Below are 15,528 nucleotides of genomic sequence, written 5' to 3' on the forward strand. Positions count from 1 at the left end.
AGAGACATAAAGTTCCAGGAAATCTTTCCCCTTTTCCTATTTTTCTTTTAACAGTTTGTTTTTGGAATATGGCCTGTTCTTCTTGTGGAGCCGCCCAAGAAGCTTTGACTGAGACCTAGGCAGTCACATGCGATCACCTAGCCTGGCTGAATAAAGTGATTCAACAGTTACTATGGCTGAAGTGTCAAAATTATGGATCAATTCAAGTACCATTGCTATAAAAGGACTTCTCTGTGTTACTAGGTCAGCCAGCCAGAACAGAGCAAAGAGCTGGCACGCTAGGGAAATAATGTTTAGTACAGCTTTATTCTAAGTTGTTAAAACAAAGATTAAGACACAATATTTTTATGTATATATTGTATAGCTGATGATACTGAGCTAATATTTCGTGCTGGTCACAGAAAACTAACCATTTTTGAAGTGGATTGCATACGTTTTTCATTCAGTTGTTGTTCTTTCTGTCATTTAAACTAATGTTAGTAACTGAATGACAAAAACAGGCCATTGATGGCCAAGCTAAGCATTTGTGTGGCCTGAAGTGAACTGAATGCTTAACCTGAACTACTTTAATCTTGCACTTTTATACAATTAATGAAGTATGTAAAGATTGATTTAGGGCTTTATTCTATCTTGCTTTTCCACAGCCTCCTTTGCAATTTATATTTTAAGCGAAACGGTTGGGATACCTGTGCCATTTAGTTCATTTTGTACCAAGCTTCCATTTTCTCTTAGTCCAACTGAGGTACATCGTGGAGGATGTTCCAGGGTGTGACCAGCGGAAGACACTTAAGATGGTGAAGCATTATAGGGGTTCTGGTTTGTGTGTGGAAACTGAATTCCTAATTTGCTTGACCAGTGATCTATCAAGAGACTGCAGGGTGACTGTATAAACACAAGAAACACTTTTTTTATTTTTTATAATTATTATTTACATGTCTCCCTTTTCTATCCCTACTTTTTACTCCCCATGTCCCATTCATACTACAGATTGACAAACACCTTAGATGTGTGCTAGTTCAGCTTTGAATTCATCTCTTTCCCTTATTTTACAAGTCTTAAATATTGGTCTGACTTTCAGAAGCATCTTATTATTCACAAATACTGAAGAAAGAGTAAAGAACAAGATTGATGTTGAGGATACCCCAAAATATAATTGGCAGCACTTTGATTGCTTGCTCTTAATCTGTCCATCACACGGTTAGTCTGTGGAAAGTTGAACACCTTTTTAAAACCAAACTTTGGGTATTAATGGGGGAGACAAACCCTCTGGTTTCTGCAATTTTTATCTACCCAGCTGATGAAAGTTAATAAGTGAGCGTAAAGAAAACTTTGAACTAAGACAGTTTTTCAAAATATACCTCATATTGGAGGCTGTGGTTTTGACTCTTCAGATCTTGGGGCAACTAACGGAGTCTGTCTCTGGGCCTCCTAGCTGCCATGCTATGCAATTTTTGTCTGCTTTTGATGCTCTGAGGGATTTATCCTTCTTGCCATGAAGAAAAAAAGGGAAATGCTCAGACTGATTGGAAATCCCATTCTGTATTGATTTAAAATGTGCCCACAGCAGCAAGGCACAGTAACATAGCTATAAAGCTGTCTCCCAGATCACAAAGTCCTGGCTGTTGTACAATCAGCGCTGACTAATATGGTCTCTTCCCTTTAATGTCTTTTTTCCTGTTTGCAGCTTAGCTGCATCCTCCATGAAATCTGTCCATCAGTAGCACACCTACAAATTGGCAAATCTCCAAATAAAATCATAGCTTTTCTTACGTGACTGACCCTGGACTCTTGGGATCAAATAGACCCAAACTTGGGGCTAGAAAAAGATACTTAACCTTCTCTGACTTCAGTGAGGTTTAAGCATGTCCTGATAGCAGCGCATTTCAACCTGTAAAACACTATAAAGACTCCTGAACAATAACTTCAGAACAAATTTGTTGTCAGTAGGCTCCAGTTCCATAGACAAGCTCAGCATCTGTGTTGGGATATGAGTGACCTTCAGACTGAAAGAGATTGGAATAACTAGCACAGAGGTAGGAAAATGCTGTCTTGGATCAAATGTCTTCAATTATCCAGAAGGCATATTTTTTGTGAAGAGATTTGAGAACTGTTTTAAAAATGTAGCTTAAAAATAAGTGCCTGCCTATTCACTTCCAGGCTCTTTTAAACATCCTTCTGCACACTGTATCTGATTTTCTTATTTAGTATGTTTACATGTTTTCATAAGTTAGGGAAAGAGTCCCATAATAGGAGCAGCGCAGCAACAAGACATGTCAACAGTCACTTGTGATATCTGCTAGGTATGGTATTATTTTTAAGAAAATGAACAAAACTTTTATTTTAGTGGCCTTAGTTTTGTTACTGGAGGATCTGGGGGCTCTGTTTGGTTTCCCTGTAATTGCAGGAACCAGAGTGTGCTGAAAAGCCACTTTCTTATTGATAAGACATCTCTACAATGGTATATTTTAAAGAAATTTGTTGATCCTCCTACACATTTTCAACTAGGAAGTGTATGGTTTTTTTCAGATCTTGTTGAATTAAATTGTGAGGATTTTAAAAAAAGGTTGGAAAAGCTCTTGTTTTAATTTTATGCTGCTGTTAGCTTTTCATTCACATACCATTTGTCACTGATGTTTTTATCTTTAAAAAAATTATGCAAATTGTCTTATTCCTTCATTCCAAATGACCAAAAACATTCACCACCCTTCCAGTAGCCTTTCTTTCAGGTTATGTTAGACCCTGAAGAATGTAATTTACTTGTGTATCCTTCTGAGCATAAATAATCTAAAATTATGGGTGCTTTGGTTTCACTGCCTTACTGATCTTGTGAGTGATATTGAAAATGGCAAGCCAGTTTTAACTGCATGTCACTGAAATTCAGACTGCTTTTTCTAGTGCCTGGAAAGACATACATCCTTACTCCTGTAATGTATTAAATGTCTGTTAAATTGCTTTTTATTTATATCACTTGTATGACATGCTGATTTTTTTTCTACAAACCTTAGAGCAGCACATCCTAAACTTTTCTTGCACTACATCTTATAAGGTGGGTCATCTTTGATCCTATTTTTTGAGTAGGATTCAGACAGCAGCTACTTTAAAGGAAATTAGGGAAGTAGTAGGTGTTGTTTAATATGAATCCTACAGAATGTGTTGGACAGACTTGATAGCAATGAACTCTTATTCTTTAATATCCGTGAAGAACCAGGAAATCTGCCACCTTACGACCATCGGCTTGGCACAGATCCACAGCAAGCAGTTCTGCAGACGGTGAGCTGAAAAATTCTTCTTGGAATTGAAAGAAAAACCTCAGAATTACTCTCCCAATACAGATCAACACCATACCTTATGCTGGGAATCTAGATTCTCTGGATACAGCTCAAGACATGCATTATCCAGAACTGGAGATAAGACATGATAAACAGAAATCTGCCATCAGGATGAAACTCACCTGTGTTTTGAAGGCAGTGCTGTTAGCTAGCAGTATTAGTCATCTCCGGACTTCAGTTTAATGCTTTTTCTTTAGCACAAGGACGATGTGCTACGTGCGAGTGTTTAGAAGACTACCCCATAGTCAGAATTGGAATATGCAGTCTATCACTTGCCGATCTACCTCTGTCATGTATTGTACAATACCTGTGCCCTTAATTATATCTGCCTGAATGTGCAGACGTTAGAGCAGCCTGACTTAGACCATGCAGCCCCTGAGGTTGGCAGCAGTATTGTATTGATCCGTGGCTGACTGTTCACTCTCCGTAAACATCCTGACTTGTTCAGTGTCTGTCACTTTCGGGTTGTGCTCAGTCTGCTGTTCATCTGCATGCAGAAGTCCGGCTGCTTTAGAAAGAGATACGAGTAGGAGGACTTTAATTCAGACAGGTGAAGTGAAACCTTTTTGGCAGTTAAGTTATATTTAAAGCTGAGATGCAAACAGTATAACTTGTTTTACATGGTTTTGGAAGAGATGTGATGGAAAATACTGTTTTATAATTAGTTTTAGTTCACTTTTAATCTAATATTGCGCTGTCTTGTTTGGCTGAAGGGAAATTGTATGGTTTGAAATGCAGGTGATTCTTTTGGCTGTAGTGCATTTGCTTCCAACAGCTGGTTTCGAACAGCTGGTTTCGAACAGCTGAATGAGTTTTTCAGCTAACCCCTCCATGTGAAACTCTTAGCAACAGAAAATCCTGCCAGTATCACAAGTGTTTCTCACAGTCACTACCACCTTTTTTAGTCTGCATTCAAGAATTTTGGTAATACCATTCTTTTTTTTTTTTTAAACCTGTTTCTCTCTGGATATATTTTTAGCATTTGATAGCAGGTGGTGAAACAATTCAATATAACACTTCTCAGTGGAAGATGAGCTCTAACGAAGCAGCACTGCTGTTTTCTTCAGTAGACCTCAGAATCCAGGAACACACCTTAACTTTGGTGGAACGTGTGCCCCATAATTTAAAATAACATATTCAGGTAAAACAGTTGGTTTACTTTAAAGAAACCCCATCTACACTTTATAAGTAGGCAGTGGGAGGCTTTAACTGCAAAGTACTGTTTAACTGTGAGACTTTAGTATGAAGAGGGATAAATGATGAAGTCTTTATACCCATGAGAAGCGAAAGCCAGAAGGAGATTAAGAAATCTTACATGAAAAGAGAGTAACAAAAGATTAAGCACAGAATCCCATAGTATTAGGTCAACCACCTTCCTGATAACTGCACTTTAGATACTTATGTAACAAGTTTGAATGTTTTGCTATTTATACATTTAAATTTCCCTGCTGACTCTTCACTCTTCACCATAGAAGTGATGTAGCCTCTGTTACATTCGGTTCATTGTAGATTATTCAGCTGTTCGTTTATGAGGATGGAACGTGACATGGATTGTTTTGTACATGAATGAACACATTTCTTACCCATCTGGAACATCCTCTGCCAGCTTTGTTTGAGAGTCTGTAATGTAACTACAGAGAATACACTGTATAACTATTAAGACTGGTTTGGGGTTTCTTTGTTCAGTTTCTCACTTGCGACTGCCTATGGCTGCCAAGTGCCTGATCTCTTTGTCGCAAGTCTTTTCTGAGAGCTGAGGCTGTGTTTTCTCCTGGGGTCCATAAGACAGGGTCCTTGGTAGGTGGGAAGACAGTTTGGTTTTTGTTAAAAATACTCCTACTGCAGGAGGCACAGCACTCTTTTTTGTTGTTTTCCAGAAATGTAGTAATCCAGTGCGTGGCTGCCTCTGCTTGGCTCAAATTTGAGCCTGACTACCCCATGTCCCTGATGCTGTTGCATCTTTTCAGATTTTGAAAGCTCGTTGAGGGATTTATCTCCACAGCTGTTTATTTTAGTGTGTGTAGTTCAGTGACAGGCAGTGTGAGGGCACAGCAGGCAAGCAAGCACTTTATGCAGAGCCCCATTACTGGAGCTCCCAGCCAGATGCTCCAAACAGGACTGGGGATATGGGGATTCATATGTACAATTTTGGGGCAGGGTTGATGCCTGAACCTCTTTACTTCAGAACTTTCCCTTTTGACTTGTTGAAAGTGTTTAGATTTGATTAAGCATGTAATTGCACATTTAAGAAGAACCAAGTTCAGAATCCAGCTAATGCAAGACCCTAAACCAGTGCCTGCAAATCTTTTTTGCACATATTTCACACAAGTTGAATCTGCCTAATGTTTAGAGCAGATTGTTGAGATTTTAAAAATGCAAAGATAAAGGGTCTTTTGATTATTTGTCCACAGGAATAGCTGTAAGCACAATCTCAGATTCATCCTTCTTTCCCCAAAGCTCTGGAACATATATATGTTTCTCCAAAGCCAATGTTGAATAGAGTGGGCTTTCACACATGCTCATAGCAAATCATGTACCAAAATGTTTTCTAAATTAAAGCCTCGGCCAGTTGCTGCGGAAGAATTTTGGTTGTGTATACTGTTGCTCCCTGGATTTTGGAAGAGAGACTTTCAAGCAGCATAAGCAGTAGTTACTCTTAGACTGAACAGGAACTGATTTTTCCTTTTGCTCTTCCAAACTGATGTTGACTATTGAACTCATCTTAATGCACTGATGATGTTTACTGTCTTAGCAAATAACATCTGTCCACCTGTAATGGACATGAAATACCCCGCGTGTTACATGACCAAACTTTCTAACATTGACACTATTAGTTCTAATGTGTGGGGTTTTTTTTCCTGAAATTCAGTATATTGTTGCAGATAGATAACAACACTGTGACAGGTGAATAGCAGTTGACTTGTAAAACACGGCTGCATTGAGCAATGTTTATTGACAGTTTTGATATACTAAACTGATTCTTCATACCAAACCAGCTGGTAACTAACATTAGGCTTGTATGTATGAGCATATCTTGTTTTGCAAAGCACAGTAGTTTTGAAATATTTAATGTATTTCATTTGTTATTCATGCTGCAGTCAAGCACTAATTTCTGTCTTTATAGTTCAAATTATTAAAGAATTCTGTTTTAAATACAACTTTTCCTAGGTGTTTCTTGGCTTTTGTGTTGCACAGGGCTGGCTGGTTCATCTTGATGCTATTCAGTAGATGGGTGGTTTTACGTCTTGGCTGGTGGGTGCACAAGTAGAGCAGCAGGATTTGTATGACCCGCAGTGATGGGGAAGCTGCCTGCCTGCAGCTACGACAGTCTGAGCGCCCATGGTAGTAGCACAAAGCTTGGTTGTCATGGCTTCTTGCTTGCAGCCATCCAGCAAACAGAAACATTTTAAAATGGAGATGTGATTACGTTCATTTTGAACTCCCGTGCAAGGCTCTGGGGTTCCCCAGTCTTTACTGCCTTGTGCTGGGGCTCTTTGAGCACTGGACCTTGCTCGGAGGTGTAGTGCTGACTGCAAATAGTGCAGGATCTTCTCACCTACAAAGGCCTTCCCCAGTGCACACCAGTTAGAAGGGAATTCAGGTGCTTGACATGGGTGAGAGAGGGAAAGGCAGGAGTCAGGTGAACATGCCATCAGCTTGGAGCGTGCAGTTTGCACATCCTTTGCCTCACCCTTTTCCATCTCTTTCAGTGAGAGAGGAGGATAATCACTGCAGGGCAGAACCTCTCCAGGCAGAAACTGTGGACCAGCAGGCACTTAGCCAGCAAGTCTCATCATACCCCAGCAGCCAGGGTCGGGTAGTGACCACCAGGTATTTCCCCCACTTCTGGCAACTCTCCCAGGTCCTACTTAGAGACACCATTTTCTCCTGCTCGTGTCTGTTACAGGGTCAACCTTGAACTAAATATTCAGGGGACAAAACACGGGGCGGGAAACCTCACAGCCAGTGGTGTAAATGTCTGGGGGAACCACTGCCACCTCCTCTCGTTGCTTGCTCGGCGGTGCTGAACACAGAGGCACATCTGAACCCCACAGACAAGCATTGCCTGAATGCTGGGCTGGGTGAAATCCAGCTTTGCATTTTGAGCTTGCGGCCAGCCTAAAACTGAGTAATACTTTGAAATTTCCCTGGGGATAAAAACATTGTGGTTCTGTCAAAGACCTCCTCCCAACCAGAAAATTCAATTTTGAGCTTGACAATTCCCTTTCAAGACTGCCAATTTACTTGCAGCTTTATTAATTTCCCATTCCCTCTTCCCCCCTCAACGCTCCCCTTGTTTTTTCTTTATTCAGCCTGCTCAAAGGCTTAAACTGAAGCTATATGTTTGCAACACTTTAACCCCAGTGGCTCTAACCAGAGACCTGGCTGTGCTCGGTGCTGTACCCACAATGGAGACAGTTGCTGCCAGTTTGGCAGAGGAGCTGGCAATCCAGCCTGGACCTTTGGTGCTACTTGCATGGGGATGGTGGAGATAATGGAGTCACTAATGGAGCTATGATGGATCTGTCTCCTCTGGGGGTCAGTGGGTGACTCCTTTTTGCTGTGAATGTACCTCAAGCAGACCAACTGATCTTGGTTTAGCTCTTACCCAGAGGCACCAAGCATTCAACATGCTTCTGTTGAACATGCTTATGTTATCTCCTGGCCTTATGGAAAACAAGACTTGAACTGGCTGGAGGTGAGATCGGTGATTTGGCACTACCCAGGAGAGATCTGTGTCCTCAGAGAACATCTTCAAGGCCATCTGCCTGAAGATGCCTCCCCAAGAAGAAGTCTCTGCTTCCCCAAACAGCCCCTTCTCCAGCAGCTAAGACAGGGCAAACTTGGGTTCCTGAAGGGGTAGGTCCAACAGCAGATTGGCATTCAGCAGGGCTCCTCTGATGTGTCCCCATCCTGGGGGACAGGACAGACAGACAACTCCACCATGGTTGTGCTGGCATGGGAGGGAGCATCAACAAAGGCAGGACAAGGACAAATGTCTGGATTTGGCCTCAGTCACCTGAGAGCCTGAGAGGGGATAATGTGGTGAGACCTGGAGCTCAAGGAGGTCCCCTGCACCCTGAGCAGGAACAGAGCTGGGATGATGTTCTCATTCACCTTGTGCATACGAGGGACCCTGTGTTTGCCAACACGGGACTAATGTTGTGTGGAGCACCATGTGTGATGGATAAAACATCCCAACCTACAAGCAGAAGCTGCACAGACTTACTTTAGACCTGTTCTGCAATGAACATAGTTAATTCAGCATCCTGGCTTCTAAATTCCTTACTGAAGTGAGATACCCAGCTTGGAGCTATCTCACCTTGCTCACATGCAACACCCAAGGGTCTTGGTGCATGACACTTTCCAGCTGCTACGGCAATCCAAATAGCCACTGAAAAACATCCAACCTCATTAATCTCCTTCACTGAGTCTGACTTTGTAATTTGCATGCGAGGCACATGCTGACTTAATGAAATTAGCAGTAATTAATGGCACTGACATGCACGTAGAGCCAGCACGGGGATCAGCCGGAGCTTGGTGTGTGGAGCTCTGTGGACCGCGCACCCACAGCACCCAGCAATGCCTTGAGACATCGAGGGCTCTGACTCAGTGATTTCTCATTGCTGAGATCAGGTAGGTGAATGCTAATGAATAGCAGCTCGCATGATCCCACAGAAATTGAATTAATTGAGTTACTCTGCTGATGTAAACTGATGTCTAAACCCCTAATATTTATAGGCTGGCCATGTATCAGAGCTGCAGTGATTTATGTGGATACCTAACCTTAGCACTGCGTTTTCCTCATAGCCGGCATGTCGACTCACTGCTGAACAGCGGAATAGAGTAAATTTGTTAAAATATTGCAGTATTGTAGAAGCCTGGGGACAAGTCCAACTTCTTCTCCTCAGGTAAGGGAAGTGATGAACAGGACAGCCAAATCCACTCTGCACCCAGGCAAATCTGTCCAGGCACTTGTGAGTCATTGCTTAACAGGATTTTCGTTTGGAGTCCTCCAAGGGTTTGGGGGTTTTGGGGGGGGGGGGGGTTTCATCTATTTGTTTTTTTTCTTTAATCTTCTTGTTTTTAACATTCCACCTCGGCTGGAATGAAAACAAGATTAAGTGCTAGTTACAAGATGAAAACCAGCAACAAACCTGCAAGCAACAGCGTCAAAGCAGAGCTGTTACAGAAGGGGTATTTTTATACAGGTTATCTGAAAAGCAAACAAACTCCAGCTGTGTTTTCTTGCTGCTGGCATTAATTGAAGCAGGAGGGCTGATTAACATCGAGGACTTGTTTCTGCTGAAGATCTCTGGGCCACATCCCCCTGTATTTGACAGTTCACTATCAATTTGCTTTGCAGCCGATGCGCTCACCTGTGCCCCTCCAGAGCAGTTGCGCCTCTTCAGTAATGCCCAGGACATCTGATACTTGGTGGGTTTGTCAATATGCTCACATCATGTGGTGTTCATGTTCAGGATGCAGTAAAAGACCTTTTTCCCATACCATGATCCATGTCACATCCCAGCAGACCCCTTCCTCTCCAGTAAGCATCACGGGGCACATCAGCAGCCCCATGTCAGGTTTGTACAACCATCACAGCAACAACCCTAGCCCAAAATTGATGATGAGATCTTGGCCTGGATCAGGCTTTAGGGGAAATCAATATTTAAACACCACTCAGGACATATCGTTTTAAAGACGGAACCCCAAATCAACATAAAAACCTGGCCATTTTTGCCTTAAGTAGATTCAACAGTGCTAGACAGAGTGCTGGAGGCAATTACCTCCAGCAAGGGTGGTGATGAGTATCCGGAGCAGAAACATCCTCAGGTGGGAAGGCTGGAGGTGGAGGAGAATATCCCTTTACAGCCTCCGATTTCAAATGAAACCCTGGTGTTTTCTTGCCTGAATCCATGCCCAGCTTGGCTGTTTCTGCTCAGAGCTGTATTTTAATTATATATAGATATAAAAATACAGTCTGGTAATCTCAGAGATGGCTCCTGCAGCTTGAATTCAGAAGTCAGCAAATTAGGGAGAGCAGAAGGAGTCTCCAGTGTTATTCATTAAGGTGTGACAGTAGCTGTAAGTCTCGTACATTGGTCCCAGAAAGAAACATATATCTTTATGAGCTGTTGAGGTATGGTCCATGTCAATGTGAAGAGTAAAACCCTACTGCACTTGCATTAAAGGCCTCGTTTCTTTTTTTTTCTTGGCTTGACTAATGAGAAGTAGCCCACCCGGTTCTTCAATGTGATTTTTGCAATCACTTGCACTGATCCAGATTAGGAGGCTGTGGGATTTCTCCTGGCAGACCCTGGTGTGACAACATCAATCTGTGGGTACGACTGGAGTAACACCTCCTGGATTCAGGTGCTGGAGGAGGGGACGATGCCCCACGTCCCTGGCTGTTTCACTGAGTAACTCCCCCCCGAAATAAAAACCGGCACACAGCGATGCTGTGGCAGCAGAAGCCGTACCCAAAAAAGCACAGGGCTGCTTGTGCCTGGGGGTCCCCCTGTTTCCCCTTGCTCATGGGGGGACGGGGTAAGCCAATTAGGGCCAGCACGATGCTTCATCCCCCCACCTGCACCCCCCCTCAGCTGCCATGCCCTAGCACAACGCAGCCTTTCCAAGATGATTTTTGAAACCTCTAGGAACAGGGATGCTACAGCCTCCCCTGTCTGCCTGCTCCAAAACTAGACTTGGGAAGTTTTCCCTAATAGCTCAGTTAGATGCAAGCCTTGTCCCTCCTTTGGGCTTTTCTCCATGTAAGAAGCTGAATGTAAAGGGGATTTCCGTCTTCCTTTTTTTTGTCTAAACTATCGATGTCACTGAACTGGATTTTTTTTTTTTCTCCCCCGTCTTCAGAGTTGAAATAGAAACTCTTCAATTCTGAAACCCTTTTTCCTCTGTGTCTTTTTGGCATCAATGCCCTTATTTTGGCAAAGACATATAGCAATGAAAAGACATTTCACTGGCTGTATATATCATTAGACTTATTAAAATACCACGTACAAAGAGGAAACAATCTGGATGCTTTGTGCTATATGACCACTGCTGGGTCTTGTTTTTTCTCTCTTTTTCCCCTCTAAAACACAGGGATGCCTATGTGAGACAGTACCATCCCCCTGGGAGCCCTCTGAGCAAGACCAAAGGCTCCCGAAGGATGCAGCACCCGGGTCAGGCATCCCAAGCCCATCCCACTGGCCCCATGCAGGACCAAATACCTCCTTCCACAGCCCAGACCAGCTGAGGTCCACTGAAAGCACCACGGCAAGTCCCAGGACTCGATTTAGGCTGCAAACACCCGCCCAGATGAAACAAGAGGCTCTGCTGAGAATTTAAGGCAAAGCTTATCATTTTGTCTTTGCTTTTCCTTACCAAATGCTTTGCACAATGCACTTGTTTGCTAATTAATACAGTCCTTTCTTTGCAGCTGGCAAGTAAGTGAGATTACTTGAGTCATTAAGAGATAAGGAGGACCTCAGATTGTAAGGAGGACTGTATAATTATCTAGCTGGCTGCTGTCCCCTATTGCTAGCCTGGGATATTAATTATTTTCCTGCTGATTCAGAGGGAAGATAGCCAAGCCATGAATCAGCCCTGCTGCTTCTTGCAACACCTGTCTTTTCCCTAGATCTCCTCTCCAAATCCCAGCCAGGTCTGGCAGTGCTTCATTAATGAGATCAGGCGTAATTACAGCACGAGCCGGTAGGGTTGCAGAGTCGGGAAAGAATTGGAGTAACTGCTTTTCTTTCCACATTGCAAAGCAGAAAATGCTAACTGTCAGATGTATATATTTTTCTCTGAAAGATGGATTAACAACTGCTTTTTTGCAGAATCAGAGGGTACCTGGTTCCTTCTCCATTGCTTTTCCCACAGACTGCACAACGGCAACTCCTTTAAAAAAAACACCAAGAATCTGAAACACAAAAAAGCCCAAATTCTCAACTTGTGTACACTGCCCAGCAGCCAAAACGTGCCTCCTTGTGTGAGTGAAAGTAGATACGACACAGACTTAATGAGCAACAGGTTCTTGGCAGCACCACAGGTCTTCTCAGAAACTGTATTGTTACTCATTTTCTTGACTAATGCAGTTGTGTTGTGCAAAAGAGGGGGGGGAAGCTATCTGGAGGGCTAAGTAAATGAGGTTTTGAGAAAAAAACATAGCCAACTCAGCAGGGTTTGCTGAAGCTTAGGTGGGCCTTGGGCATATCGTACTTTTGGGGTTGGTGGAGAAGCCTTTCCAGGCTGAAGATTTATGGGGCCTCAACACCATGTATGCAATGCCTGAGCCTGCACTGGCTACACAGAGCATTTAAAATAAGTGTCATGTTCTCCTCAAGATTTCTGACTGAGACATCCCTGTTCTCTAAAACTTTGAAAAAGAGGGGAATCAAGGCACGCGAGATGCCATTGGTATCATTGTCATCTGTATTACTAGTGTGAGGGGAGTATCTGCACACCGCAGATAATAACCAGCAGTCTCATCAGCAGTGCTAGATAATCGCTGCTTTTCCCAGTATATGATAAAAAGGTGTATCCAGAGCTTTTAAAATGATGGTTCAGTCTGTTTCGTAAACCGGCAGCAATGAAAAACTACAGGTGTCAAAGATCTCTTTGAAAAAAGTACATTTGGGAACATCCCCTTCTCCTACCCACTCATTTTGGCTACAGTACAGTATTTTCCCCTAAAATATAAAACTTGCAGAGGAGGAAGGGGCAGAAGCCAATCGCTAGACACTGCAAGAAAAGAGGATGATTTCTGAGCACGCATTGAGGGGCTGTACCCAAGTCAAGGCTCTTGTGGACTCCCAAACACAGCAGCTGAATTACGGTTCAGGGGTCGGGCAGGGATGCTGAGCAGCGCCTTGCTGCCGGGGTTTACGCAAAGAATTACATTGCTGTTGTTTTTCCTGACACCCTCGGCTCCACCTTTCCAGCCAGTCTGTACTGCAGCAAATAAATCTTGATTGCGCTAATGGTTTTATGCTTGCCTAGTGTTTGAAGCTAAGCCCGGATGAAGCTGATGTAGAGGTGACCTCTCTAATTAATGCTCAGGCAACTTCCCCAAGCTCTGTAATCGGAGACGGTCCGGGAGCAGAAGTTGGAGTTGGCTTCCTCACCAACTACAGGAGTCAGCACAAGTGCTGGAGTTGCTGCACGCTGATGTTGGGGTCAAGGTGAGGCTGATAAGCAATACGTAGAAGCAAATACTCTAGAGGCCTCCAGGACATGCCCTAGAGATGTTCCTTGCAGAAGGAGAGTAGGTTGTAGAGTGAAAATACCTGCCTTGGAAACAGTGGGGAAATTCCCAGATGACAGGTTCTCATGGGGTGAGAGTGATGGAAACATGGGTGCATGGTTCCTGGTGCAGGGGGGTGAAGGGACTGTTGGGACACGAGGCCACCACAGCAAATTATCCTCAGCCCCTTTGAAACCTCCATTTCCTTGAAATGCCATGGACGTGAGTGGCCAACCCACAGGTCCTGGTGGGTGTTGGAAGTAGCTCAGTCAGACATATATTGCACAAAATGAGTAAATCCCTGGGGAAATTTGTCCTTTTGGATCCAATGACTACTCATCTTACTGTCTTGTTTTGTAGGGAATCATCTGAGTAATCTTTGTCGTCGTCTTCTGGGAGCTTTGCTCTATGTATGCGGTAGCAAGGACTTGGTCAAGGGTGTTCCCATGAGGTCCACCATTTGCCTGCTCGTCCTCCCCAGAGTTAGCCACTCCAAAAGCCAAGGAGGGCAGTCCAAAAGTGACATCTGAGGATCACCTTCTGGAAGGACAAAGTCTCTTCTGACATAGGAACCAGGCAGTGCTTTGATGTATCTACACATTACAAATCGGCAGTATTGTTAGGCAGCTGGGAAACAAGGAGAAACTCAAAACACAGCAGAGTTTTCTAAGATTTACTTAGGAAACACAAATCCTGCCTTTCTGTGAGTCCTTCAGAAACAAGCTACCGGTTTGCACAGCGAGCGTGACTGGAAGGAGAGGGAAGCTGTTATCCAGGAAAACTCAGTCTCAGTTACACCAGGGTAAGTCCAACATCATTCCACTAATTCCAGCGTTGATTCAGGCTTGTTAAGTGAGGATCAGAAGTTGTCCTAATATCACAAGCAGCTGCTTATCTGCAAGAAGAGTTGTGTGGAAGAGCCTTCACGTGCGGCTCTGCCTTGCCCAGCTCTCTGTACACTCTTGGGAGCTGCTGGAAATGGGAGCTTAAGGTGTCTCTCTGCTGGGAGCTGAAGGCAGAGATGGTGACAGAGAGGAGAAAAAAAAAAAACTGGTGGGGGTTTTTTTGTGTCTCTGGGGCACAAAAGAGAATCAGCAGGAAAATAGCCTAAAAAGCTCTTGGCAGGACTATTTAGAGTCAGCATCTGTTAGGGCAGCTTCTGACCTGTTATAAATAAAGAGCAGCTGAGAGGACAGCGGTGCCATTTGCTCCTTTCCTTCCTCTCTGCTCCAGGGAATGTGGGGTTGCTGGCAACCTGCTTATTTTCCTAACCATCTTGCTTCTCGCTGTGGAAAACCCCATGGAAAAATCAAGGTCATTGACTGAACTCCAATAACGCTGTCTGCTCCCAAGCAGAGGTGCGTCCCTGCCAAAGCAGCTGAGCCCTGTTCCCCTCCAGCTGGCTGGTCATGGCTGAACGATGACCAAAGTCCTGGAGGGTTTGTGACCAGGAGATGGTATTGACTTCCAAGCGCTCCAGTGATGCTTGTGCCGTGAAAAACCCTGGCAAGGTGGGAGCTCTTGGCCAGTGCCTTTATCTGTTGATGTCCCAGGGCTTTGGCAGAGGGCAGCACCTGTAGGTCATTACTGAACAACCCCCACCTGGTCCTGGCACTCTGCTGCGGTTTCTGGAAAGATTTTGTTCTTTTCAGTTGAGGAGGAACATAAGGAACGTGGTGCTGGGAGTTGTTATGTCCTTGTTTTCTATATTAGTCTAGCGAAAGGATGGATGGCAGGTAAGATGGAGGTTTACCATTGGCTGTTACTCAGTTCTCTGCTATTCCTAGGTCCACCAGCTTATATCTGGAAGCCTTGAAAATTTGAGGGTTTCTCTGCTTTGTTGGGAAGATGGGTTCAGGCTCTTTGAAAGCCCAGGAATAGAGGGACCGTGTCACACTCAGCTCCTGGAGCCCAGAAGGAATTACAGGGGGTTAAGAGGGTGGGAAA

At 43.8% G+C, this 15,528-nt stretch overlaps 1 protein-coding gene across 1 annotated transcript in view; it reads left to right on the plus strand.

Moving 5' to 3' along the window:
• ACER3 (alkaline ceramidase 3) overlaps window positions 1-6,487 on the plus strand; it is a 60,493-nt gene extending 54,006 nt beyond the window's left edge. The window contains exon 11 of the mRNA XM_052812663.1: window positions 55-6,487. Coding sequence (XP_052668623.1) covers window positions 55-108 — 54 coding nt within the window. The 3' untranslated portion in view covers window positions 109-6,487. The remainder of the gene's footprint in view (window positions 1-54) is intronic.
• The last annotated feature ends 9,041 nt before the right edge of the window (window positions 6,488-15,528 follow it).

This window comes from Harpia harpyja, chromosome 17 (genome assembly GCF_026419915.1).
Source record: "Harpia harpyja isolate bHarHar1 chromosome 17, bHarHar1 primary haplotype, whole genome shotgun sequence".
Lineage (NCBI taxonomy): Eukaryota > Metazoa > Chordata > Aves > Accipitriformes > Accipitridae > Harpia > Harpia harpyja.